Source organism: Primulina tabacum, chromosome 10 (assembly GCF_025594145.1).
Source record: "Primulina tabacum isolate GXHZ01 chromosome 10, ASM2559414v2, whole genome shotgun sequence".
In the NCBI taxonomy this organism is placed as follows: Eukaryota; Viridiplantae; Streptophyta; class Magnoliopsida; order Lamiales; family Gesneriaceae; genus Primulina; species Primulina tabacum.
The window spans coordinates 8,609,213-8,635,813 of NC_134559.1; the positions used below are offsets into that span (position 1 = coordinate 8,609,213).

The 26,601-nt window shown below is 33.6% G+C and overlaps 3 protein-coding genes across 5 annotated transcripts in view; 1 reads left to right on the forward strand and 2 right to left on the reverse strand.

Annotated features, from left to right (window-relative positions):
* Nucleotides 1-26,601, reverse strand: part of LOC142504812 (uncharacterized) — a 107,120-nt gene that overhangs the window by 15,911 nt on the left and 64,608 nt on the right. The window contains exon 2 of the mRNA XM_075617623.1: nt 11,514-11,639. Coding sequence (XP_075473738.1) covers nt 11,514-11,565 — 52 coding nt within the window. The 5' untranslated portion in view covers nt 11,566-11,639. The remainder of the gene's footprint in view (nt 1-11,513; nt 11,640-26,601) is intronic.
* LOC142504813 (uncharacterized) overlaps nt 12,289-26,601 on the reverse strand; it is an 80,092-nt gene continuing 65,779 nt past the window's right edge. Inside the window, exons 1-3 of one of the 3 annotated variants that reach the window (XM_075617624.1) lie at nt 13,180-13,619; nt 12,582-13,067; nt 12,289-12,510 (exon numbers count right to left, since the gene is read on the reverse strand). In XM_075617624.1, coding sequence (XP_075473739.1) covers nt 12,365-12,510; nt 12,582-13,067; nt 13,180-13,570 — 1,023 coding nt within the window. In that variant the 5' untranslated portion in view covers nt 13,571-13,619 and the 3' untranslated portion in view covers nt 12,289-12,364. Of the gene's footprint in view, nt 12,511-12,581; nt 13,068-13,179; nt 13,620-26,601 lie in introns of those variants that run through there. The other 2 variants (XM_075617627.1, XM_075617625.1) reach the window with 2 other exon arrangements.
* Nucleotides 24,359-25,063, forward strand: LOC142504890 (uncharacterized). Its single transcript, XM_075617735.1, has 2 exons — nt 24,359-24,640; nt 24,752-25,063. The coding sequence occupies exons 1-2, from the start codon at nt 24,359-24,361 to the stop codon at nt 25,061-25,063; spliced, it is 594 nt and encodes a 197-aa protein (XP_075473850.1).

The window sequence follows — 26,601 nt, forward strand, 5'->3', positions numbered from 1 at the left end:
TTGTACAAATGTGGGTCCCCAAAAGACTGATAAGGCTTGGACCCAAATAGATTTGGGTACCAGATACTAAAATTTGTATTTGCAGGAACAGGAGAAGAAAACCAAAATCAGTAACTCCACATGGTATCTGGATAGTAGATGTTCCAGACACATGATTGGACAGAAAAATCCACTTTCAGAAATAATGAGTTGTACTGGACCAAAGATAACTTTTGGGGATAACTTAAAAAGTAAAACCGTGGGTAAGGGTAAGATTATCCATGGTAACATAACTATTAATGATGTACTCCTGGTTGAGAATCTCTGTTATAATTTAATTAGCATTAGTCAGCTGTATGATAATGGTTATTTTGTAGCTTTTAAAAAGCACACATGCACAGTGAAAGATTCTGCTGAGTCTACTGTATTGACTGGAAAGAGAGAAGGCAACACTTACAAAGTTTCATGGAACTTAGATTATGTTAATGTTCCTACATGTTTAGTTGCCTCTCTTAGTTATAAGCATTGGCTCTGGCACAAGAGATTGAATCATCTGAATTTCGAGTCAATCAACAATCTCAAGAATCAGAACATAGTTGATGGTTTTCCTGATATAAAGTTTGTTAAAGATCATGTATGTTCTGCATGCCAACTTGGGAAGCAAATCAGATCTAGCTTCAAGAACAAAGGAGGTAAGTCAACTTCAAGGTGTTTGGAATTGTTGCTTATGGATTTATTCGGTCCAATCCTTATCATGAGCTTAGGGGGAATGAAATACACCCTTGTTGTTATTGATGATTTTTCTAGATTTACATGGGTAATATTTCTTACTGGAAAAGATCAAACCAATAGCCTTTTGATCAAGCTTCTGAAAAAGATTCAAAATGAAAAATCTGTTTCAATCATTAAAATCAGAAGTGATCGGGGTACTGAGTTTACTAACAAAACTCTTGAGTTATATTTAGATCAACAGGGCATTCATCATGAATATTCAGCAGCCAGGACGCCTCAACAAAACGAAGTAGCTGAGAGGAGGAACATAACTCTTAAAAAAGCTGCTAGAACAATGCTAGCAGATGCAGACATATCTCAGCGCTTCTGGGCAGAAGCAATCAATACAGCATGCTACACGCAGAACAGAACAATGGTCAGCAAAAGACATAATCAGACTCCATATGAGATATGGAAAGGGAGTAAGCATGATGTATCTTATTTTCATGTATTTGGTTGCAAATGCTTTGTGCTTAATAATGGTAAAAACTATTTGTCTGCATTTGATTCAAAATCAGATGCTGGACTCTTTCTTGGTTTTTCAGCAGTAAGCAAAGCTTTCGGAATCTTCAATAATAGAACTCTTAATGTTGAAGAATCTGTTCATGTTGTCTTCGATGAAGACAGCAGTGCTCCTGAAGTTTCTAATATGTCAAATTTGAGTAACAGGTTAGACATGATTCATCTGGAATTGGATAGTGAAGACGATGCAGAACCAAGGATCAAAGATGTCCAAAATCCAGAACCAGACATTCCAATAGTGGAACCAGCAGTACAGACACCAAATATACCAGTACCAGCAGCTGACATTCCAGAACCTGCTACTGGTTCAGCTGAGATTAATCCAAATATGTCGAACCAGGAAGAAATCCCTCTAAACCCTTTTATTTGGAAAAAATCTCATCCTCCATCTTTAGTTATTGGAAATCCAGCAGCGCCTTTGAGAACCAGAAGACAAATGATTAATGAATATATGCATGCTGCATTTATTTCTCAGGAAGAACCGAAGAAAATTGAAGAAGCTCTTCTAGATCCAAGCTAGATTGAAGCAATGCAAGAAGAACTAAATCAATTTAAAAGGAATGAAGTTTGGTTCCTAGTGTTTAGACCATCTCACCAAGCTGTTATTGGAAACCAGTGTGTATTTAGGAACAAATTAAATGAAAAAGGCATTGTGATCAGAAATAAAGCAAGACTGGTGGCCCAAGGTTTCCGACAAGAAGAAGGAGACTATGATGAAACCTATGCACTAGTGGCAAGGCTTGAAGCTATCAGAATATTTTTAGCCTTTGCTGCTTTTAAGAATTTCAAAGTATATCAAATGGATGTGAAGAGTTCCTTCCTAAATGGTCTACTACAAGAAGAGGTCTATGTCAAACAACCTCCAGATTTTACTGATCATTTCTTACCACATCATGTATTCAAATTACACAAATCCCTGTATGATCTAAAACAGGCACCTAGAGCGCGGTATGACACTCTCTGACAATTCTTATCAATCATGAACAATTGGCACAGTAGACAAGACTTTGTTCACTTTAGTCAAGAATAAGCACATTCTATTAGTACAGATTTATGTTGATGACATTATCTTTGGGTCAACTAAGCCCAAACTATGTGCAAAGTTTGCTAAATTGATGCATGATTAATTCGAAATGAGTATGATGGGAGAATTAACATTCTTCCTAGGACTGCAAATCAAACAACTTGATACTGAAATTTTCATAAATCAAGCTAAGTACACTAAGGAGCTACTGAAAAAGTTTGGTATGGAAGCATGCTCTGCTGCTCCCACTCCAATGAACTCATCTACCAAGCTTGATAAGAATGAAAGTGGGATTCCTGTAGAGGTAACCCAGTATCGTGGTCTGATTGGCTCACTATTGTATCTTACTGCCAGTAGACCTGATATTTTATTTTCTGTTTGCATTTGTGCAAGATTTCAATCTAACCCCAAGCAATCACATTATATTGCTGCAAAACGTACACTGAAGTACTTAAAAGGAACTCAAAATATCGGCTTATGGTATCCCAATGATTCATCTTTTAATCTTATTGGATATTCAGATGCTGATTATGCAGGTGGCAAATTAGACAGAAAAAGCACAAGTGGTTTTTGTCAGTTCCTCGGTGATATGCTAATCTCCTGGTTTAGCAAAAAGCAGACTTCCATAGCTACGTCTACTGCAGAAGCAGAATACCTTGCTGCTGGAAGTTGCTACTCTCAAACACTATGGATACAACAACAACTCAAAGATTATGGAATTCAAGCCTCTGAATCACCCATCTTCTGTGACAATACAAATGCTATTGCAATCACGCAAAATCCAGTACTTCATTCCAGAACAAAGCACATCGACATTAGACACCATTTCATTAGAGATCGTGTGCAGAAGAAGGATATTCGTCTGGAATACGTTTCTACTGATTTACAGCCAGCAGACATCTTTACAAAACCACTGCCTGAGAATAAGTTTTCATACTTTCGGAATATATTGGGTTTGATTGATTTAACTTGATTATATATTATCAGTTATTTGACTAACATTGATTTATTTGCAGAGAAGTAAGGAGACAACTTGTGACAATCATTGTTATTTCATTAAGTATTTAATCGAAACCAGGTTACACGAGCCAGTTCAGACCCTACAGAATCTTGCCACTTAGAAATCCAGTTGTTCAAATCATGACTCCTAATCTTTTTAAAGGACTATGTGCTGGAAATCTTCTCTAGCTGATGTCATTCCTTTCAGAGCATCACATGAAGCAGAACTCTATCAGAAGCAAGCTCAGAAATATGATCAACTTCAAACTGCCGTTTGTACTTCCTTGCTGTTGCTCTCTGTGCAGCAGTAGGAGTCACACCATCTCGTTGCATATTCTGAAGATCTTGCACTTTGAACCATGAAGACATGACTTTTATCCAGACATACTCCTCAATGGTTTTCTTCAAGGCTTCCAGATGAGGAAGTGTTTCTGGTGTTATTAAAACATGAGTACTGCTACAGGCATCTGAATTACTTGAATCAAACATATTGAACTACTGTTATTTAACATTTGTTGTTGTCTTATTTATAGACATGTTACATTTAATGATGAAGAAGTTGAAGAGTCTCAAGCCAACCGAAACGTCTTCTGATTTACACAGACTGAGTTTTTCTTACTCGAACTGTTTTATCATTCATTCAATGAAAACAGCAGATAAACAAAATATGACAAAATGAGATTTTTCATTCATAAAACCAAAAGCATTACATTGTGTTTATCTACTACATTTGTTGATATCAGCAGCTTAAAGTACTTCAGCAGGAACCTAACTAAGGACTGCTGGGATTCCCTCAATCTGAATGATTGTGGTTGTGGAAGAGGTTATTCCACAGCTTAGTCCTAATAAGAACAGACAATCTAACTGATTGTTCATATTATAATAGACTAAGGAATTTCTTCCAAATCTTCGTATCTTGAAAAAGGATGTCTTCAAACATCTTCTTACGAGACGCTGGAAATTGTCTTTAGGAATCCTCTGCTGATTCAGACTCTGGAGAAGACTCCGAGAGAATTCTTGTACTATCCATTTGTTCGGATTTGATAAAGTGTAAATGAATTTGTTTGTAAACTTACAGGCACTTATATAGAGTCTCAAGAAGCTGAAGAGACGGCTATCTGATTTCACGACTACCAAGATTCATCTGTCTTTCCCTCAGATATCGTATCTTCGCATTTATTAATTGCATTAATTTAGGGGGAACAGTATCTTTTTCAGACTATTATTTTCGTGTTTTGTCAGAAGTAAAACGGATGTTTGTCTTTTCGATAAAACAATGTGTCTACTGATTTTCATAAAAATGCTAGAAATATATTAGTACTTTATGACTTCCAGTAGATATTATCATAAAACAACAAATCTCCTTATGGTTATTTTCAGTAACCAATTGGACAGCCCGCTCTTTTCGAAATTTTAAATCATTAGTCCTCTGACACCCTCTGTTTAACTTTTCAAATACTCAACCGCAAACATATTGACACGTGTCCTTATGTTTCACTGACGGCTGTATATTTTTGAATATTAACCGCCTCTTTAATCTTATTTTACTATTACGCTTCAGACTTTTTGCCTACCTGCTACTGATTTCTCTTGCACTCATTTCACTCACAGATCTTACTTCAATTTATCTTGATTACAGAAATGGCCGGAGCTTACACCTTGAACGCCTATCAAGTTAACTTTGCATCCGTCCTCACTATCAAGGATGAAAATCTTCTCAAGATGTTTCAAGCTATTGAGAAATCTGGTCTCAGAAAATTTTTGGAAGTACCTGATGTGATTTACAAAACAGCTCTTCTGGAATTTTATGTCAAGGCAACTGTGGAAGAAGGAAAAATCATGTATTCCCATGGTGATGTATCTATTTCCACCGATGCTGCTTTATTGGGATCGACATTCTTTCTCCCATTTTCAGGCATCCATGAATTTTCCGGAATCTCCAAGGAGGACATGTCTACTGCTCTACTGAATTTCTCAGCTTCTGGAGAAGAACTGTCTCCATCCTGTTTTAAAAAGCTATTGAAAATGGAATTTCAAGTGCTCGCTGATATCATTGCCAAAACATTGTTGGTCAAAGCGGAACATTTGATCGGCTGATAAAAGAAAATGTGCAAGTGATGATTGCCATCACTTCTGAGTATAAAGTGGACTGGAGTCGATTTCTATTCAAAGTAATGAAGGATATGGTGGTAAGAAAGAGTTCTGGATTTGCTGTGCAGATCAGTCAAATGCTGAAGGATGCTAGTTTTCCTTTCACTTCTGATCAGGACGCTTCGTACGTCACAATGGTAGATGCTGACAACGTGCTTGCTCTAAGGCCAAAGCCAATTGTGCCTGAGTTTATTGCTTTGAAAAAGGAAGTGGGAGATGTTTCAGGTCCTCAGAAGAAAATTAAGAGAAAAAGAGTGGTTATCTCTACTGATTCTGATAAGACCGTTTCTAAGGAGTCTGCAGTCATCTCTGAGTTGGACACGGTTCCGTTGAGACAAGTGTTTCCAGAAGGCGTTCCTTCTGCACCAGCAACCACCTCTGTCACAAAACCAATTGCTGCTTCTGCTGCAACAACATCTACTGCTCCAACTTTCAGACCCGCTTCTGGAGTTGTTATTCGTGAATCTACTGTAGGATCTTCTGCTTTTTGACCCGTAATGACTGCCTGATCTTCAGGAAAAGGAAAAGGTAAACTGATTGAAGAACCGCAATTTCAAGCCATCAAATCATCTGTCTCTACTGGTATTGATCTTCATCTGGAGGAAATTGAGAATTCTGCCAATGAGGAATTGAATTTCTTTGATGAATGACATAAGGTTTGGTTATTCCATCCCCTCACGTTTTTCAGAACACAAGGTGTTTTTGGAAGAATGAAGAAATATGAGACAATGGTCTTTGAATTTGCAAAGACTGAAAATGTGATTGATGCGATGAGACGCCGCATCTTCATTTTTGAGCAACTTAAACGCAAGAAGCTGGAATCAGTATTGAAGACTCTTCAATCTAATTTTGATGCCTTGATTCCCACTGCTGCTCAGGATCAGAATGTGATCCTTGCACTGACTGATCGTTTAAGGATGATGGATGAGCAACTTCTTGCTCAGGAACAGACTTTTGTAGATTCTGAACCATATTCAGTAGGCTTCGTATCAGACCTTGATCAGACAAAGCGAGTTGAGGAAAGACCCATAGCTCCTCCAGAAGCTAAGGTTTCTAGTACTCCTGCATCACCCAAGTTGCCTACTCAATCCTCGTCTCTCATCTCTGTTCGTGAACTGGCTTCAGTGGATGAAGTCATTCAATCTATTGCTCGTGATGTCGCTGGTGCACCAGAAGCAAATCAGGCTGATGACATGGTTCCACAGGAAACTTCTCCAGCAGCCCAACCATTAGCAGAATCGGCTACTGCCAAATCTCCTTCACTGCCAAATTTGGAGATTTTCTCCACTGAACGTCAAGAAGAGATGGTCACAATCTTGAATGATCAGATTCCACCCGCTTAACAATTGGAGGCCATGGAAGCCGAGAGACCAGAAGAAAGAGCACTTCTTGAACCCTCTGCTGCTGCTGTTGATGAAAGACTCTCTGCTGAGCCATCTACTGCTATCGTTACTGCTCCCACAGATCCTGCTTCTTCTACTGCATTAATTGTCCTTCCTCTTGATTCATCCTCTCAAATTGCTCGCATTGTGAATATTGCTGAAGTCAGAAAACGTTTGCGTCCCAGAAGCCCTTCCTCAGACGAAGAACAATTCAATCTTGAATCTGAGATTGATAATCTTAGACGGATTGTTGACAGCCTCTCAGAAACTGTCAAGCGTTTATCACATGAACATGCTGGTGAGGTCTATGCCATCACGAACTTCGGAGAACGAGTCATGAAGTATGTCAGCAACACCGCAGTATCTTTGGCAAAAATTGAGGTTGGAACTGACCTCTTCAGGAAAAATGTCCTGAAAAGCCATGCTGATCTTGTACTCGGACAATCTGATGTTCTTCGGAGGATCTCTGCTCATGATGTGTATCTTCAAAAAGTTGAACCTATGGACTCCACACTCGAAAGGATCAATGCTCAGATTGCGTCACAATCTCAATCGATTCAGGCCTTGAATGTACAAGTTTCGAGTCACACACCGACTCTGGAGATTCTGCATAACAGCATTGTTACACTTATTGGACGAGTGGATCTTTTACTCACTCGAGCTGAAATTGCTGATGCCAAAAAGGGGGAAACAGAAGGCATGATGGAAGCAGAAGGAAGAAGACAAGAAGAAGGAAGGATTGGAGGAAATCAAGCAGAACCATCCCACAGAAATCAAAATCCTCAGGATGAGGAAACTCTGTTCCGAGATATTGGAACAGATGACTAGAATTTCTTGCTGCTCTACAAACTCTGTTCAGACTGATTATTTAATTATTAATCATCTGTTTTTAGTTGCTAGTTGCTTTATTATTCATCGTTACTAACTTCCAGGTTTTGGCATCACCGCAAAAGGGGAAATTGTTAGACTTAATTTTATTGTGGTGATGAGAATCAAAACCAGTAGGAATAGCACCCACCAGAAGATAATGCAAAGCAGAAAATATTGATTCGCCTAAACAGAAGCAATACTTTAGTTAGTACTCAACGGCTTAGTAAAACAGAAGCAGAACTTAGCTTTACTGGATCAGTAGTTAACGGCATTTTACTCAATCGTTTCTATCTTAAATGTTACAGTTACTTTATCTATTACTAAGCATTAACTGCACCATTAAATGCTGTACGAAGTCATTTAATTAGCTTTACCAGTTTTGGTATAAAACAAGACTGATTGTGTTGAAAGCTTTTTGCAGGATCCTCTTTAGAAAATAAAATTGTTTCTATCAGAAGTCAAAAAGAGCCGTTCGTTTATTGTAGACGTTGGATTCAAGTTATCTATATATATGGATCAAATCCATTTAGAGAACAAGAACGCTGAACATTTTACTACTCAACGTTATATTGAGCAACCGCGAACCACTCTTAATATTTTAGCTCAATTTGAAGAAAAGCAGTACACACTTCATTTTTACATCTGATCTTTGGAGATCATTTTGTATTGCTGTTTCTTTGCCTCTTCAAGCAAAACATAATTTCATATTTTTTGAAGAAGAGTTTGTAATCTTGAAAAGAGTCTTTTCCAGAAATCTTTGATATATTGAATCATACTGTGTTGAGATACTAAGAGTTTCAGTAGGTAAGGAATAAGTCCTGCTGAAGTGGGTGTGTACAAGTGTGTACCGTAAAATCCAAAGTCTTTTAGTGATACCTTCTGGAAACAGAAGAAGACGTAGAAGATTTTATCTTCGAACTTCCAGAAACAACAACTGTTTTATTGCCTACTGTTATTACTATTTTCACCCTACTCCATCGGATCGTTTTCGCACTTATTATTGTGATCTACTAGACTTACACTCGAACAAAGAACAAATATAATCTCTAACAGGATTATAGTACCCTTTGCAAAAACTATTATCAAAGGAAAGAGTTTATTCACCCCCTCTAAACTCTACATCGATCCCCAAACACTCACCTCTATTTATTATAACAATCTATCATCACATAAAAAATACTGATGGATTGGTTTAAAAAAATATTGATTAAATGTTGTCATTTATTTGTAATTTATAATAATAGTATTTTTGACAATAAATCATCTTTTTACTGACTCTTATGACACTTATTTTAATATTTCATATTGACTCATAAGTATAATTAGCACAATCAAATTACTAATGTCATATTGGTATTAACTTCAGAAAAATAATATATTTAATTTTTTTAGTTGTTTAAATATCTTAACAGGAACATTTGTGTACCCTTATCTTGAAAAAAATTCATTGCATTTATAAAGTTTGAACGATAAATATAACTTTATAGTATACATTTAATTTGGAACCTGAATTCATTGTATGACAAACACTTCTTCCATTTCTATTTTTTTGTGTAACCCAAAAGAGTTAATATTTTTTCTCTTTTATCTTCTCCAACTCATTGTAAAAAGTTATAAAATATATATATATTATATCTAGAAAAATATTTTTCTTTATTGTTTTTCTTGTCTATATATTTTGTTATATGTGAACATATATTCTACTTCATTGTCTTAATTGTCATATATCTTTATTATATAATTTGTGTATATTGAAGATGAATAAGTTCATTTTGTAGTTTTTTATCACCTGGACTTAGGTTGATATATTAATATGTGATATACATAGATATAAGAATTTTCAAATTCAATTTATTCACAATGATTTTTCATAACAAAGGCCAACTCAAAATAATAAAATTTAGGATTCTTAATTATTTTAAATATGATATAAAAATAATATGTGGGAACTTTTTTTGACATTTTAGTTGCAAAATACAGTGATAAATGCATATAGGTGCACTATTTCATTGTGGCAATTATAACTTTATTTAAATATCTTATTTCTCACTCAAGGATCAAAATTTGTTTATTTCTTATTTTGATTATCGACAAATCCAATATTTCATTTAAATGTTTTTGTTAATAATATTTACATGAATTTTATTGTATATTTATCCAATTTGAAAGGGATAAATTAGAATTCAATATATAATAATATTTGAAAACTGTAGAATGCTTCTAAATTTAAAATTCGAGTAAGATGTAAGGGATCAATTCAAAACTAAAAGTTGATGCAACATGTTTCTTCTAGCTTTACAATCGAATAATATAGGATCGAGCCTTTGTCGCTTTACCAAAAGTTATAACTGATGGTAACTATGCAAGTCAAATCTTTAAATCATACAACAGCTCAAGCGCCTACCCATCTTGGACAATTACTGTACCAAAAAATATATCTCCTAATAATTGCACCAATTGTAATCAATGAAAATCAAAGTCGCGATCTTGGCTCTGATATCAATTATAGGCTCAAGCGTTTACTGTTTTATCAAAACCTATAGATTATAGTAACAGTGCAAATCAAATATTTTAAATAGTACAACAGCTCAAGCACAACATTTCAATTACTCTACCTAACATGATCAATTATTGTACCCAACTAATAAGTTTATGCAAATAACCTTTTACTATATCATATGAATTTATAAGACATTTGAGTAGAATATATACTTGATATTCTACATAAGTAGTAGAGAAAAAAAATCATTTTTCATTTATTTGAAAATTTATATTTTAAAATAAAAGAAAAATCAGAAATATATATATATATAGCATGTTGACAAAATCCTGAAACCCAAATTGAAAGTTGAATTAATACATTCATATTCATCATTAAATTTTATTATTTAATTTTAATAGATTTAACATGTTTATTCACTAAAAATATTGAAAGAATTGTTTATACAATTTAATAAAAAAAGTCAAAGTACATCATTTTCTGACTCCGAATAAAGATCACATTATTATTACATTACAATGATAAATAAATTATTATTTTTAGTTTATCATCATAGTCTTTACCTCAATAAACACATTTTCGAATGTAGAATGTTAAATTTAATATTGACATTAGATAATTATAGTATTAATTCTCACATTCTTTTTTTATTCTTCTCAATACATTACTTTTTCTATCTTCAAATATATTAATCTATTTATTATTGTATACAAAGTAATAATTATTTGGTCAATTGATCACATTTAAGATTAGATGTTTAGAAAAAATTCTAATATATCTTTAAAGACCAATAGATGATGAAATTAAATTTGAAATCAAGAGAAAAATTAAGAAAATGTAGAACACTACAGTGCATAAACTTACGCTTTGTACAGTGACAAAACATAAGGTGAGACCAAGTGAGATACTTATATATATGAGTCTCATTCAACTTAGCCCATTATAATATTTTTATTAACTCACTTTGTCCTTCGTTTTTACTTCACTAACTTTGCAGTGTGACTCATTCAAGAATTAACTTTTTATTTTTTTAGTACATAGTGGTCTCCACTCTCACCGACTTCAATCTTTAGAAGTCGATATTAGTAGTTTATAGGTAATTAATTATTTGAATTTCTTAAGCATGGACAAAAAATAATATATTTGATAAAATCAAAAAAAATTACTCCCTATATATTCCTAGACTTTCAATATGATCAAACGCAAGGAGAGAATGACTATTTGGTAATATTATGTATTTAATCATCGATGATACTCGTTATAAAATTAAATAAGCCAAGTAAAATTTTTTATCTGAAAATGAAATTTTACTTACCCACAAAAGAAATTATATTGAACCAATCGAACTTCTTTGTCACTTGATCCATATCAGACCTTGGGTTCTCAATATCAGTTGTGATGTTTGTCTTTTCCAATGATGTCAAAGGAACACCTTCAAAATCTATATATATATATATATATATATATAATAAGCGAAAAAAAAATTTGACGATATATCTTATAGGAGTTGGAAATCATAATCCCATATAGGGATGGCAAATTTCTCCACGGGTTTGAGGCCCCGCGGAGAAAACCCGAAACGGGGATAGAGATCCCCGATTTTTTCGGGTTCGGGTTTGGGGATTTTTTTTAAATCTCAGATGTAATTCGGGGCGGGTATGAGATTACTATCCTCATCCCCGAAATCTCCGAACCCGTCCCGAAAATAATATCAATAATAAAATAATAGTGTTATTAATATTAATAATATAAAAAATAATATTATTTTTTAAAATATTAATAATCTTATTATTATTAATATTGATATTAATATTAATATTATCTCTAATCATAATAGATAATAATAACTTTGGTTTGATAAATCTCCGAATTCATCATCGTCTTGCCATGTTAACATTTTTTAAACGGGGATGGGGACGGGGATGGGAAGTTGATCCCCGAAGTTTCGGGTTTTGGGATTCCCCGAACCCGAAAAAGCAGGGATCGGGGCGGGGATGGGATGGGGATGGAATTCGGGGATGGGGATGATAATGGCAAACCTGCCCCCGTCCCGGCCCATTGCCATCCCTAATCCCATACTTCGTCGGTCATTTAAAAAAAAATGTAGCCTAATGATCCGATTATGAAAGTAAGCAATTAAAAAATTTTCTATAAGAAAGATCACTTTTAGATCCAATTTTGCCACCAACTGAATCTCTTTCCGCTTGGAAACACAGATTTCATTCCGGCTATCACTTCCAACGCATAATCATCATCGTCGTCTCTTAACGTAGGTAATTCTGGGTATTTCTGCACCAAATATAAGGCCACATCTGCCCAAAGAAAAATATATCATCTTTATATTTCACAATTAACTATCAATAAATTAATATTTCCTACTAACCGATAAACTCAGAAGCTATGGCAATTTTCAGCAGCAAAGCCCCCAACTTTCCCACAAATGGGCTATTCTGCACTTCTTTCTTGGAGACGGATATGAGATACATCAGCGTATCTTTTTGGCTATTCCTTGCTGCATAATGAATCGGTAACATATTATTGTCATTTGTAATATATAGCAAGTCGGGTTTTTTGTTCACCAATAGTATCGCAGCTTCCTTGTTTCCAGCCAAAGCGGCTGTGTGTAAAGCAGTGTCCCCCGTACTATCTTTCGAGAGCATCGCTTCATTTGGCATCGGGTATTCTAACAACTTTCTCAGGAAATCATTTGATTTACCAGTCTCCACCGCTACGTGCAGAGCTGTCTGCGAGGAATCATTGATGATGGCCGTGATTGCATCTTCATCTTTGTCCAAGAACTCCTTGCCTTCCTTCCAATCACCTCTTAATATTGCTCTATGCAATGGCAAGTACCGGTGAAAATCCGTACCTGCATATTTCTTAAAATTACAAGCCTTGTACCAGAAAAAATACATTCGAATTTGTTAAACCCTTTCTTTTTCTTTTTTCAGTTTTAGTTACTGAGTTCTCATTTCATTTACCACTAGAACTGCTCGTTTGAATTTCATTATCATCTGATTTGAAAAGTTTTTCCAATTCCAACCAAACTTCCCTGGAACTGTCAAATCCCATCACTGCATCAAGCACATTGGTCCCAGTAATGGAACCCAGAATCCATCCTATGATAAGCTGATCGGTTCTTCTCCATAGTTTCTGCTCATCCATGGATTCTTTAGGAGCCGGGATCTGGCCGTCTACGAAGCCCAACAAATCTTGGCTCTCGAACAGACAGATCATCTGTTTTTTCCATATCCTATAAACATTAATGCTTCTTTCCTTCTTGTCTTTGTTAAGAAATAGCTTCACTGATATAAAGTTAACAGCATTAACAGTTGATGGCCATGGATAGTTTGCTAATTTTGAGGAAGACATTGAAACGATTCAGAGTTTAATCAAATGAAGGGTGTGGAATATAATTAGATATGATGCAGCTTTCATACATTTGTAGTGTCTTTGATTCATAAATCAATATTTTTTAAAACAGAAACATATTTTTTTTAAAAAAAACATTAGTACATCATTCTTATTTTTTTTTTTTAAAAAAAAACACCTAAAATATTTGTTTAATAAGCAACTTCTTAAGCTTTTTTAACTTTGTATCCTAGTTGACCATTCATGTGTGATGCAGGGTTAGTTAATCTAGTCATTGTTTACATTAGAAAAAAATAATAATATATGAATCTTGCTCTATTGTTTAAATTTTTGAAGCCTTTTTTTTTAAAAAAAATTATTGGATCGGAATCTCACTTAACGGGTCAGTTTTGATAAACAAGTATTTATTTTTGAATTATTTTTGTGCATCGATCTTTGGGAAAAAAGGAAAATAATTTTTGATCTAATAACTTTGTCTTTTTTTTGTTTTGGTCCACTAACTTTTCAATTTTCGGTCTTAGTACAATGACTTTTTAATTTCAGTTATTTTAGTCTATCTACCACCAAAATGTTCAAAAACTTTTCAAATTCTATGTATTTTACCTGAAAAATCGATGATCCTGATACCAAAATATGCTTTGGCCAACACCAAATCAAGGTTTTATGGCAAAAATTTAACATTTCGTTGGAAGATGAACCAAAACAACCTAAATTCATAAGTTATTATATCAAGATCACCAAAAATTGAAAAGTTAATGAACAAAAACCAAAAAAGAGATAAGTTACTGGGCAAAAAAAAATTCCCAAAAAAACACCTAAAATATTTGTTTAAGAAGCAATTTTTTAAAGTTTAATTAATTAATTTTGGATGCAAGTTGATATCATTCGTGAGTGGTTTAGCTAAATAATTAGTCATTATTTGCAATAAAAAAATTCTTTTTTGCTCAGATTTGGTCTGTTACAAACTGAATTATAATTCTTATATAATATATGACATTTATATCATGATCTTGTTATATCGTTTAACATTTTTTAAAATCTTTTTTAATTTGAAGAAAACTTCCATGGATATCACATGAAGGGGTCCAATTTGATAAACAAGTAGTCCGATGTGACTTTTATTTTACTGTTAATTATTTTAATAACATGTTGCCGTTTCTAATATTAATTTTTTAATCTAGTACAATGGGAAAGAAATGACTAAACTAAGATAAGTCGACAATATTAATACAAGAAACGTAATTAAGAGAATAACATGGGTCAAATTTTTATTAATCTAGTCCAACATGCCTTTTTCCGCTTATTCTTTGTTTTTAAGCCCCATATAACACTAAGTAATAAGCTGCTTATTAACATTTTTTTGTGTGACAAAGCAGATCGAATCAGTTCTCATATCGTCCATTCTTCTTGTTCTTATGTGACTAAGGACCATCAGTTATGGAGCTTGGAGAACTGCTTATAATCAGTTTTCAAATATAGTCAAGCTTAGCCACTTGATCATCAAACAAATATTATCTTTGTTTAATCATGTAGTCAAAAAGAATGAGCCGTAAAGTAGCTAATGACTCATTGTATGTTACACCTGAGAGTGTTATTTTCGATGTATTTTTATACAAGTTGGTCATGTGAACATTTGAGTTCAAAAATGTTCATATTAACATCTTGTATAAAATTTGTGGAGAGTAATACTCCTGGTTAAATGGAATAAGCAACCGAGAATTCTTAGATGCATTTAATGAAGATTTTACGTATCATCTTTGGAAACACATTTGATACAAAATCAATACTTGTATCTCCAAAGACATGTGTCATCTCTTGAATGAAAAGACAAGAATGTTGAAGAATAACTGTACGGAGCCGCTCGTTAGAATTCTATATCTGTTAGATATTTTCACCATAGATTTGGAGAGAAGACTTCATTAAGTACACCGAAATTCTGACGTTAAAATCTCATATTTAACTTCTACATTTACTGCTCATTTATCGGAGATTATCCAAGGCACGACTTACAAGTTTTGTCAGATCTATTTCAAAGATCATTGGTGTCGATTATCAAATATTCGAAACAAAATGGACGATATCAAATGAAAAGACAGGGGTGAAGCTAGGATTATAATTGTATGGGAAAGTCAATAGATATACATAAAAAAAAAAAAAAATTACACTGAAATTACGATTCTTCTCAATTAGAAGTCGTGATCTGAAATCGTTTCAGAATAGTTGCATTGTCAATTCCATTAAAAATATATGTAAGTATATGAAATCAAACAAGCATTAAGCCAATCATATTCCATTCGATTGCACAATCGATTTTTGATGATCTTCATTGCAGAAATTGCTCAATGCTATAGTAATAATCATATAAACCAACAGATAGACCACATGTCTTCTCATTTCTACCATTTTCGTGCCAAGATCTATAATCTCATCAATTGCTGAAAATTTACTGCTCGTACGCACAAGCAAGAAACTGATCTTAATACTAATAAGGATATTAATACATCCTTAAGATATAATCGAGCAAAACTAATGATCAGATTTTCCTTATTGAAAGCAGATAACGAGTCTATATAATTAAGACATGTCATACAATGAAGTAAGTCAATATTTGTCTCATAGCAACGATTATTAAGCTCCATAAGTTGTTTATCTAAAACAACACAAAACAACTCATAATGAAAATGAATTGAGTTAGCCTTTTCTAGAGTTCTTCGTCTAGGACGTCCAGGAGCTGTGAACATTTCATTCATATTTTGGACTATAATTTCAAGTGTAGAACAAAATGAAGAAACTTTATAAAATAGAGAATCCAGAGACAACTGTGGTGTAATTAAATAGATACACTGATGATAACATAGCTGCATGCATGGGTTATTTGCAAATGAAAAAAATATGCATAGCTGATGATAACATAGCTGCATGTGTTTCGAATATTTATAAATCCTTCCATTCATAGAAGAACGGAAGACGCGAAAAAAAAAATTCATTCGAGTTATCATAAAAATCTCTTTTGTTAATTAATTTATGAAATTTGTTATTTCTAACCATAATTTTTTTTATCAATTCTATTTTACATCAGTTCAAAGTATACTTGCATATTCATCAGTTCACCAACACACATACATTAACAGTATATGTTTGAACATCTTCTGCACTTGTAATCATTCTTAGGAATTCAACTGATCCTTTCAGATTAAGAAAGATACTCAAAAGACTTGCAAAAATTTATAACAGTTTATGTAAAACCCTAAAAATATAAGTAACTGTATTAAAACAAAAACAAACACAGCAAGGGATTTCCAGTTCAGTTTGATAGTAAAAAAGGCAACTTAATCAATAATTGCATAGGTAATTCATATCTGACAAGTTTGGAATTCTTGGAGTTTCAAAATTTAGTTCTCCATTTTTTTAAACAAAGAAAAAATTTTAGTGATGGAGAATGGAGTTTAAATAAGCAGACGAAAAGAATGAGGAAGTTATACCATTTGATAAAAATTGAGATTTTGAGAAGCAACGTGATTGGTGCAGTTAAGGAAATGCTGAAAAAGTTAAAAAAAAAAAAAGAACCGAAAATTATTAATGAACCAATAAAAAAATTGCAACCACGTATTCAAGAAATCTTATTATAGCATTGACTTATGGTGTAATAAACGAACATGACTCAACTTGAAGAATAAAAAACAACTAGCTAGACTTGTAAACTCTGTCATTTAGGAATCCCATGTTTCAACTTGATTGTAGATATTAGACATACTTGGGCTAATAACATTTCTTTTGAAATAAATAAATTATCAAAAGTATAAAAATTAATAATTTAAATTAATTACTGTAAACAAATAAATATCAATTAAAAAAGTTGGGTCAACGCCCTCTTAATTAAGTCGAATATGTATCTGCATTGAATCAGTCTCCTTCCATTTTTTTCTTTTTTTTACGTTGGAATCCGAAAGTTGCTACTTTTTGATACATGTTGGCATAAATTATTGGGCTAATAGAATAGTCTACAAATCATGCTAACCAAGAAAAAAAAGCATTGGACATAACATTTGCCATAGGCTTGTCCTAAAATGGGTAGGTCGAATTCATAATTATTGATCAAACGCTCATCTATTTCACATAATCAGATACCTCATCAGGGGCATCAACCTCCCTCCTTCATTCATTAATAAAGTGGTGGTATAAAAAACTAAACATATGGATTGAAGATTTGAAGTTATAAAATATTGATAGTATCATAATTACTTTTTTTTATTTAAAAAGGAAAATTTTAATTTTAATCTTATATATTCTTTTTTTACAACATTTATTCTCTATATTGTTAAATTTCAATTTACCATATCGATTCTCAATGTTGTCAAATTTTTCAATCTTTATTGCCTTCAAATTTTTCACAATTTTGGCATTTTTTCATATGTAACAGATGTGAATCTTTCTTGCTTAATATCTTATCAGCACTCTGTGTTAAAATAAACTAAATCACCAAAATTTAAAAACTTCGGAATAAGATACAGTGGAAAACTGCAACTTTCCATAAAAAAAACACTTCGAATGCATAAAAAGAGCATCATATCGCTTACACCATTCCTCAAATGAAACTTAGCACAACTTCAATGTATTCTTCCAAACCAGCAAAATATCCATGCCCGTCGTTGAGGCCATAAGTTAATAAAGATAATCTGGAAAGAAGCATTAAGATTACAGGATCTGGAAATAACAATGGTTGGCTTGATGAAGAGCCAAGATAACTATGTTTCATCGATGGCCAAATCTCTTCGCTGTTTAGATATAAAAAAACAATATTGACATCCTTTGATGCCAAATTATTATTAAAATATTATGATTTGGGAATAAGTTTGATGGATTCATTAATTTTTGGACATTTTTATTATGCATTTGCTAGAAGTAAAATCGTTTTTAATACTTAATGAATGGATGAGTCCAAACCGATTTTTTGTGTCCCACGTGAGTTAAAAACCAAAGTTTAAAATGTTTTATAAGACACGAACACATCACTAGGAGGAGTCGTGTCTGTGTTCGTGAGTATGGACTTCATCAAGAGTGACATCTTGAATGAAGAGATGAGGCAAAGATCTCAAAGAGTCTCTACCTCATAGTCAGATGTTTTGGCTGCTGAGTCAAGGGGGAAAAACAAGATCAAGAAAAACACAAATAAAAAATAAGCCACGGAGAAGCAAGTCCTTCAGGGAGATATGCCAACATAAAATGTAATCGTTGTGGAGAAAACATACATATTAAAAAAATACTGCCGACAACCGAAAGAAAAACATGAAACCTATGGCGAGCAAACAAACACCATTGACGAATTCAATGTCGTTCACGAGCTGGAGCATGAGTTCGTAAATTTTGGCAACTGAAGGAACATTTTGGGTGATCGATAGTAGAGCAACAGTCCACGTCATATCTCGAAGAGAATGATTTACATCTTACATACAAGGAGACTTTGGTGTGGTCAAGATGGATAATAACGAACTATTCAGTGTCGTGGGAAAGTGAGATGTGAGCTTCACTACGTTGATGGCTCTAAACTGACCCTGAAAGGTATCAGGCATGTGCTAGATATTCGTCTGAGTCTGATATCAGTCAAGATACTCGATGAAGAAGGATTTTTCACAACCTTCCGAAATGAGGTATGCAAGATTTCAAGAGGATCACTTTTGGTGACAAATTGATTAAAGATGTTGAAGCTGTATGTAGTTCAGGAAATCATTCTAAAGTGTGAACTACGCAGGAGAAGAAAACTCAACAGAGTTGTGGCATCAATGTCTTGTTTACATAAGTGAAAAGAATCTTTACACACCTTGTGAGCAAGCAATTTTTACTCGGTATAAAGCATGTTCATATGAAACAATGCAGGAACTTCTTAGCCGGAAAACAAAACATGATATCATTTAAAAGATCACCTCATAACAGAGCCGATAAAATTCTAAATCTGGTGTACTCAGATCTATGTGGGTCGATGCCATTGTCGCTTGGAGGAGCGAGGTAAGCGAAGTACTGAGTAACTTTTATCAATGATCAATTTTGGAAAATTTGGGTGTGGATACTCAAAACCAAGGACCAAATAGCCAAAACATTCAACAATTTTCTAAACTTTGTTGAATGAGAAACAAACATAAAACTCAAATGTATCTGAACAGATAATGAAAGAGAATACATTGGATCTTTCGATGAGATATGCAAAAGAAATGTAATCAGATATCAAACGACACCACCAACCACAACTCAACGGATTAGCTGAAAGGATTAATAGAATTTTTGCAGAAATAGTCAAAAGCATGCTCACATGCAAAGCTGAATAAGGAATTTTGGGATGAGGCCGTGGTTGCTGCTGAATATATATTGAATCACTCACCTTGTTTTACTCTAAATTATGATGTCTGGAGCAGGTGTGACAAGACGAAGAGGTTTCCTATAATCATTTGTGTGCATCTGACTGTGTTGATTATGTTCATATACCAAATGAGGAAAGACATAAGTTGGATGACAAAACCAGGAAGTGCATATATATGGGCTATGGCGATGGTCAACTTTGTTACAAGTTTTACAATACAGATCTCAAAAATCCTATAAGAAGTCGTTATGATATATTTCAGAAAAATGAAGTTTTGGAGACTGCGGGAAATAATAATTATGGATAAGAACAAGAGTTTGAATGGTGGCCTTCAATGGTAAATCCACAATTGGTTGAAGATGAAGAATTGCAGAACGATCATGATAATGATGATGAGATCCATGTTCAAAGTGAACCACCAGTAGAAAGTTCTCATGGTACAATGACAACACGTTCTGGAAGAGAAATGCGACCCTCAACCAGATATTCCTCAAATGAATATATCTTGTTAACTGACGGGGGAGAACCAGAGTGCTTCGAGGAATCTATTACTAGTTAACACAAGGATAAATGGTTGGTGGCCATGCAAGATGAAATGCAATCCTTGCATGAGAATGAGACATTTAAGCTGGTTAAGTTGCCGAAAGGCAAGAAAGATTTGAATAATAAATGGGTTTTCAGGTTGAAGCACGAAGAACACAGTAGTCAAACAAGATTTAAAGCTAGGATTTTCGTCAAAGGTTTCAGATATAAACATGGGATCAACTTTGATGAAATATTTTCACCTGTGATGAAGATGACATCCATCCGGAGTGTGCTAGGGTTAGCAGTTGAGCTTTATCTAAAGGTGGAACAAATGGATGTCAAGACCGCATTCCTTCATTTGGATTTGGAAGAAGAAATCTACATGAAGCAACCAGAGGGTTTTATAGAGAAGGGGAAAGAGGACTTCGTGTACATACTAAAGAAAAGTTTTGACGATCTCAAGAAAGCCACTACAGACCATTGTGTGTTTGTTAGGAATACATCTGATGATGATTTGATGGTCCTTCTGCTCTATGTAGATGACATGTTGATTGTTGGAAAAGATCCTTCTAAAATCAAAGGCTTAAAAAAGCAATTAAGCAAGCCTTTTTTTATGAAGGACAAAAAAAAAACTTATTGACATTGAAATCCATCGAGCATTTATGACAAGAAGACCTGGTTGTCATAAGATAAGTATATTGATAAGATATTTCAGAGGTCCAACAAGGACCAGGCCAAAGAAGTTGGATGTCCTCTTGTCATCCACTTCAAGTTGAACTCAAACAGAGTCCTATTACAGATGATGAAGAAGAAGAAATGAAAAGTGTACCATATGCTTCAGCAGTCAGAAATCTGATGTTTGTCATGGTATGTACTTGGCCGGATTTAGCTCATTCTATAGGTGTAGTGAGTAGATTCATTTCAAAATCGGTAAAGGAACATTGAAATTAAATAAAATATATATTTAGATATCTACGGAGCACCTCTAAACATAGATTGAGTTTTGGAGGATCTAGACTTGAATTTTAGGTTACACAAATGCAGACATGGCAGGAGATGTTGACTTTAGAAAGTCAGTATCAGGATACCTGATTAAAGGGTGCTGCGTCATGATAGTCAAAGTAGAAAAAATGTGTAGAATTGTTAACCACTAAAGCGGAGTTCATTGCAGCAACTGAAGCAAACAAAGAGTTGTTATGGATGAAAGGGTTTTTGGGGGAATTAAGTTTGTGCAAAATCAATACAAATTGTTCTGTAAAAGTCAGAGTGCAATTCATCTCGGAAAAATTCATTTAATGCATTCAAGATCAAAGCATATTGATGTCTGCTATCATTGAATACGAGATGTATTGGAGAAAAAATTGTTAAAGTTTGAGAAGATTCACACAGATGAAAATGGATTTGATATGATGATCTTGACATTGACAACCTGGAAGTTGGAATACTCCAGAGCTGTTGCAGGTATGATTGAATTCACAAAATGTGTCTGAGGAGGAGAATTGCTCATATTCAAGCCACCATTATGGAATTCAACAATACACTTTGACAAATAATTAACACATGGTTTGAGTTAGTAAAAAATAGTTAGTTTGATTAGGTAAGTAATGATGTTTTATTTTTTGTTTTCTTCCATAAACTTCATCTATAAATACTCATCCATTTTTAGTTTCAAAATCACGCCAAAAACACAAAATCCTCAAGCTTCACAAAATGGTTAGGCGCCTAGAAGATATACATCGAAGCAATAAATAAGTGGCTCTTAAGGTGTGATTTGATTCCACACTACACTTCCTTCCATCTAAAAAATGTGATCTCAATATCTCATGTTGTTTCTAAAGTTAATAGATAAAGCAGCTTTTAATTTTTTTTACAGTTTAAATATTTATATTCTCCATTGAGCATGAGTCTTTTTAGTTTTAACTCTAATTCACAAGGTTTCATTTATGTGTTTTTATATGAAAATGTATAAAGGTCAAATAAAAAGCTATTGATATTCTGTTTACAGTAGAATTTGGTAGATTTTAGGAAATTATATTAATGATTGTAATTTTTAAAAAGCTTGGTGTTTAGGACTCATAATTTATTCATTTAATGATAAATTTATCGTAATTATGTTATTCTATCTATTGTTTGACTTAAAATAATTAGAGTTTTAATTAAAATTTGAAATTTTTTTCACTCTTGAACTTCTGCTAAACTCCTTTTATCTTGTAAAGTTTGAAACTTGGCCATTGATTTACCATGTTTTGCACTTTTTAAACCTTGATATCAAGATTTGTGATACCCAAAGCAATCCAAGTTTGTTGAGATGTTGTGGACAAGTATTTTTTCCACACCTGAAAAGGAATAATTGATAGATGTGGCTGAAATTTTGAACACTCGATTTAATTTTTTGGAACAAAGGACACATTATTTTTCGTTGATTTATCATAAGAAAAATATGGTATTATTTAAAAATTTATTATATACTAGTTATAATATTATAAAAAATTTATATTATTAAGTTTGAGGCATACATAGTAATGCATTTTAGTGTTATGATGATATTTTATAAAATACAGAAATTACTCATCTAAAATTATAAAAGTTTTATATTTTATTTAGAGTAAGTTTATTGTGAGACGGTCTCACATATCTTTATTCGTGAGACGTGTCAACATTGTTTATATTTACAATAAGAAATAATATTTTTCCATAAAAAATAATATTTTTTCATGAGTGACCTAAATAGAATACTTGTATCACAAAATTGACTCATAAAACCATTTCACAAGAATTTTTGTGTTTATTTAATAAAAAATATTATAAAAACCTATTTTAGTAAAATTGTACATTTCCTTATCAAACATATCTATTTTCCAAACATTTTAAAAATACTAAAAATTTTATATGCTTCCGTCATATTGTGCTTGAATAATTTTTTATTTTTTTTGGTAAAAAGCGTGTGCGACATTATGTCGGTGCTTATGAGTGTTTTGACTTGTTTCTCACATCAAATATATTTTGAAAATTTAAATTATTTTTCAAGTCAAACATAATATTGTTTTCTTTTTTATTCTAAAAACTACTTTAATGTTTTTTCAAAAATTACGTACGAGAAAAATATGTATACATAAATCAAAAGTTTAGCTAAATAAAAAATATAATTCTATATTTATAAATTTATTAATTAAAATGATTTAAATACAAAATGGTATAATCAATTTAATCTATATATAATAAAAACCATGTATAAATCAACTTTAAGCAAATTATATTATCTTTCCAAAATATAATATACAAGTATGTCTAGTTTAAAATAAAAACCAAATATGCATTTTCTTTTCATGTCAGTACTGAATGAGCGTCACACTATCGTCATGTTGAAGAAAGAACAAAAATTGCAAAATAATAAAAGACAAAAACAAAGATAGAGAAACAAAATCAGACATCTAATAACAAAACCTGCCATTTTCCCAATTGAATACTGCATACTAACCATTGAATTCAGAAGATATTCCGTAGGCCAACAGTAAAACCCCTGACTTCCCCACAAATGGGCTATTATTACTTACATCTCTTTTGGAGATGGAGATGAGATATGTGTGTTAGTAGTATCAGTTTCATTTTAACACATTTTTAGTAATACGTCTTCTTCCTATTTTAGTTTTAGTATAAATAGTTCCCTTTCCTCTTTTGGACTCTTTTTTGGTCAGTTCATTCTTCTCGCTGTAAGTTGAACAATGGAGTTTCTCCAGTTTATGAGAAAAGTTCTTATCAGATTTAACATGGTATCAGTGCGAAAATTTTTGATCTGATTTTTTGTTTGATTTTTTTCGATATCAGCACAGATTTGAGAATCTGTGCGCGATAATTTCAATTCTCCTTTCCTGGAGCTTCGGTCGAGATTTCTCTATCTGCGAGCATCTTCAATGGCGGTTAATATTGGATTCAATGATCCACTCTACATTCATCCGTCCGACACTCCTGGTATGTGTCTTGTTAATGATCACTTGATAGGGGCCGACAATTATGGAGTGTGGAGTCGAGCAATGCTTATCGCATTGCGTGCTAAAAATAAAACTGGGTTTATCGATGGTACGTGTAGAAAGCCTACTCTTGAACAACCAGCTTTGCATCAATGGGAAAGATGCAATGCATTAGTATTGTCATGGATCATGAATTTGGTTTCGAAAGAAATTTTTGAGGGCATTGTTTAGGCAATTGATGCTTTTGCTGTTTGGAATGATCTCAAGGATCAATACAATAAAGTGAATGGTTAACGGATTTTTGCTCTGCAACGCGAAATTGGACGCTTAATGCAGGGTAGCAACACTGTGTCGAGCTATTATTGTAGATTGAAGCAGTTGTGGGATGAGTATACATCATTAGTCGGGCTTCCATCATGTGAATGTGATACTGCAAGACAATACATTGCACATGATCAGCAACACAAGCTCCTACAATTTTTGATGGGACTAAATGACAGTTATGCTCAAGTTCGAAGCCAAATTTTGATCATGAGTCCTCTGCCTTCTGTAGGACAAGCATTCTCTAATCCCAAGAAGAATCGCACAGGTCACTCTCTACAGCTGAATTGCCATCAACAGCCCTTTTATCTGTACAAGGCAAGCTGAATAATCAAAAAAAGGATACATTAACATGTGACTATTGTCACTGGAATGGTCATACCAAGGAATTCTGTTACAAACTTGTTAGATATCCTCAGGATCACAAACTGTACAAAGCTAACAACAATAGGAGGGGGCAGAATGGAAGAGCATACAAGGATGCTCCAAAAAAATCAAAAGCCATATGCAAACTTAACTGATGCTGCACTTGTAGAGACTTCGCCCATGGCCAATGCAGAAGTCATCAGTACTGCCAATGGTTCAATCTTCACACCAGCTCAGTATGCCGAAATATTGAAGATGTTGGGAACACTCAAGGTTCAATCTCCAGCTGAACCAACTGTGAACATGGCAGGTATACCTGATAATTCGAACTCTCCATCACAATGGATAATTGATAGTGGTGCCAATGCACATATGGTTAGTGATTCTAGTTTATTGCGCAACTCCAAATCCATAGTGACTTGTCCTAGGTCATGTAGGATTGCCAAATGGTAGCAAGGCTTCTGTCAGTAGAATATGATCTGTTTTACTCACTGATTCCATCACACTTGACCACGTATTGCATATGCCAGATTTCAACTTCAACCTTCTTTCAATATCCAAGTTTACCAAAAATCACAATTGCTTTGTTACCCTTTACCCCCACTTTTGTTTATTTCAGGACCTCAAGACTGGGAAATTAATGGAGATTGATAAAGAATTCAATGGACTCTATCACATTGATACAAGATTCTTTTCCGGCTCAGATCACAGCCTAGTACCTTTTATTCAATCTCTTGATTCTGTTTGCAATAGTTCTGTTCTTAATAATAGTTCAATTGTCAATGTTTCTCGGTGATAATTTTCTTTGGCATAAACGCTTAGGACACATGTTTATTTCTAGAATGCAATTGCTGTCATTAATGCAGAAATCTGTAAGTCTTCCTCATTGTTCCATTTGTCCCATGTCTAAGCAAACGAGACTTAAATTTCCCTCAATGAGTTCATCTAAATCTTCTTGCTTTTTTGAGTTGATTCATGTTGATGTCTGGGCCCATTCCATACTCCCACACATAATGGTGAGAAATACTTTCCTACTATCGTTGATGACTTTTCTAAAGCGACTTGGGTTTACCTCATGCATTTTAAAGTTGAGGTGCTACAAAATCTTAAAGTCTTTTTCCAGATGGTTCATACTCAATTCTCTGCCACCATAAAAATCATCCGCACGGACAATGCAGGTGATTTCTTCAAAAATGAATGCACCTTGTTGTTCAACTCTCTAGGCATGATACATCAAATTTCATGTCCTTATACTCCACAGCAAAATGGAGTTGTTGAACGTAAACATAGCCACATACTTGATATAGCCCGTGCTCTGCGTTTTCAATCCTCATTACCTTTGCGATTTTGGGGAGAGTGTGTCTTAACATCTTGTTATCTCATTAACCGTACCCCTAGCCCATTGATTCAGAATAAAACCCCATATGAGATTTTGTGCCATAAATTCCTTCCTTTGATCATATTCGTGTCTTTGGTTGTCTATGTTATGTCACCTCTTT

Excerpts from the sequence above, each read along its gene's own strand:
- LOC142504890 (XM_075617735.1), top strand. The coding sequence starts at position 24,359 with ATGGCGGTTAATATTGGATTCAATGATCCACTCTACATTCATCCGTCC. Across the intron at positions 24,641-24,751 it reads AAGAAATTTTTGAGGGCATT|GGTAGCAACACTGTGTCGAG; the intron begins GTTTAGGCAATT and ends CGCTTAATGCAG.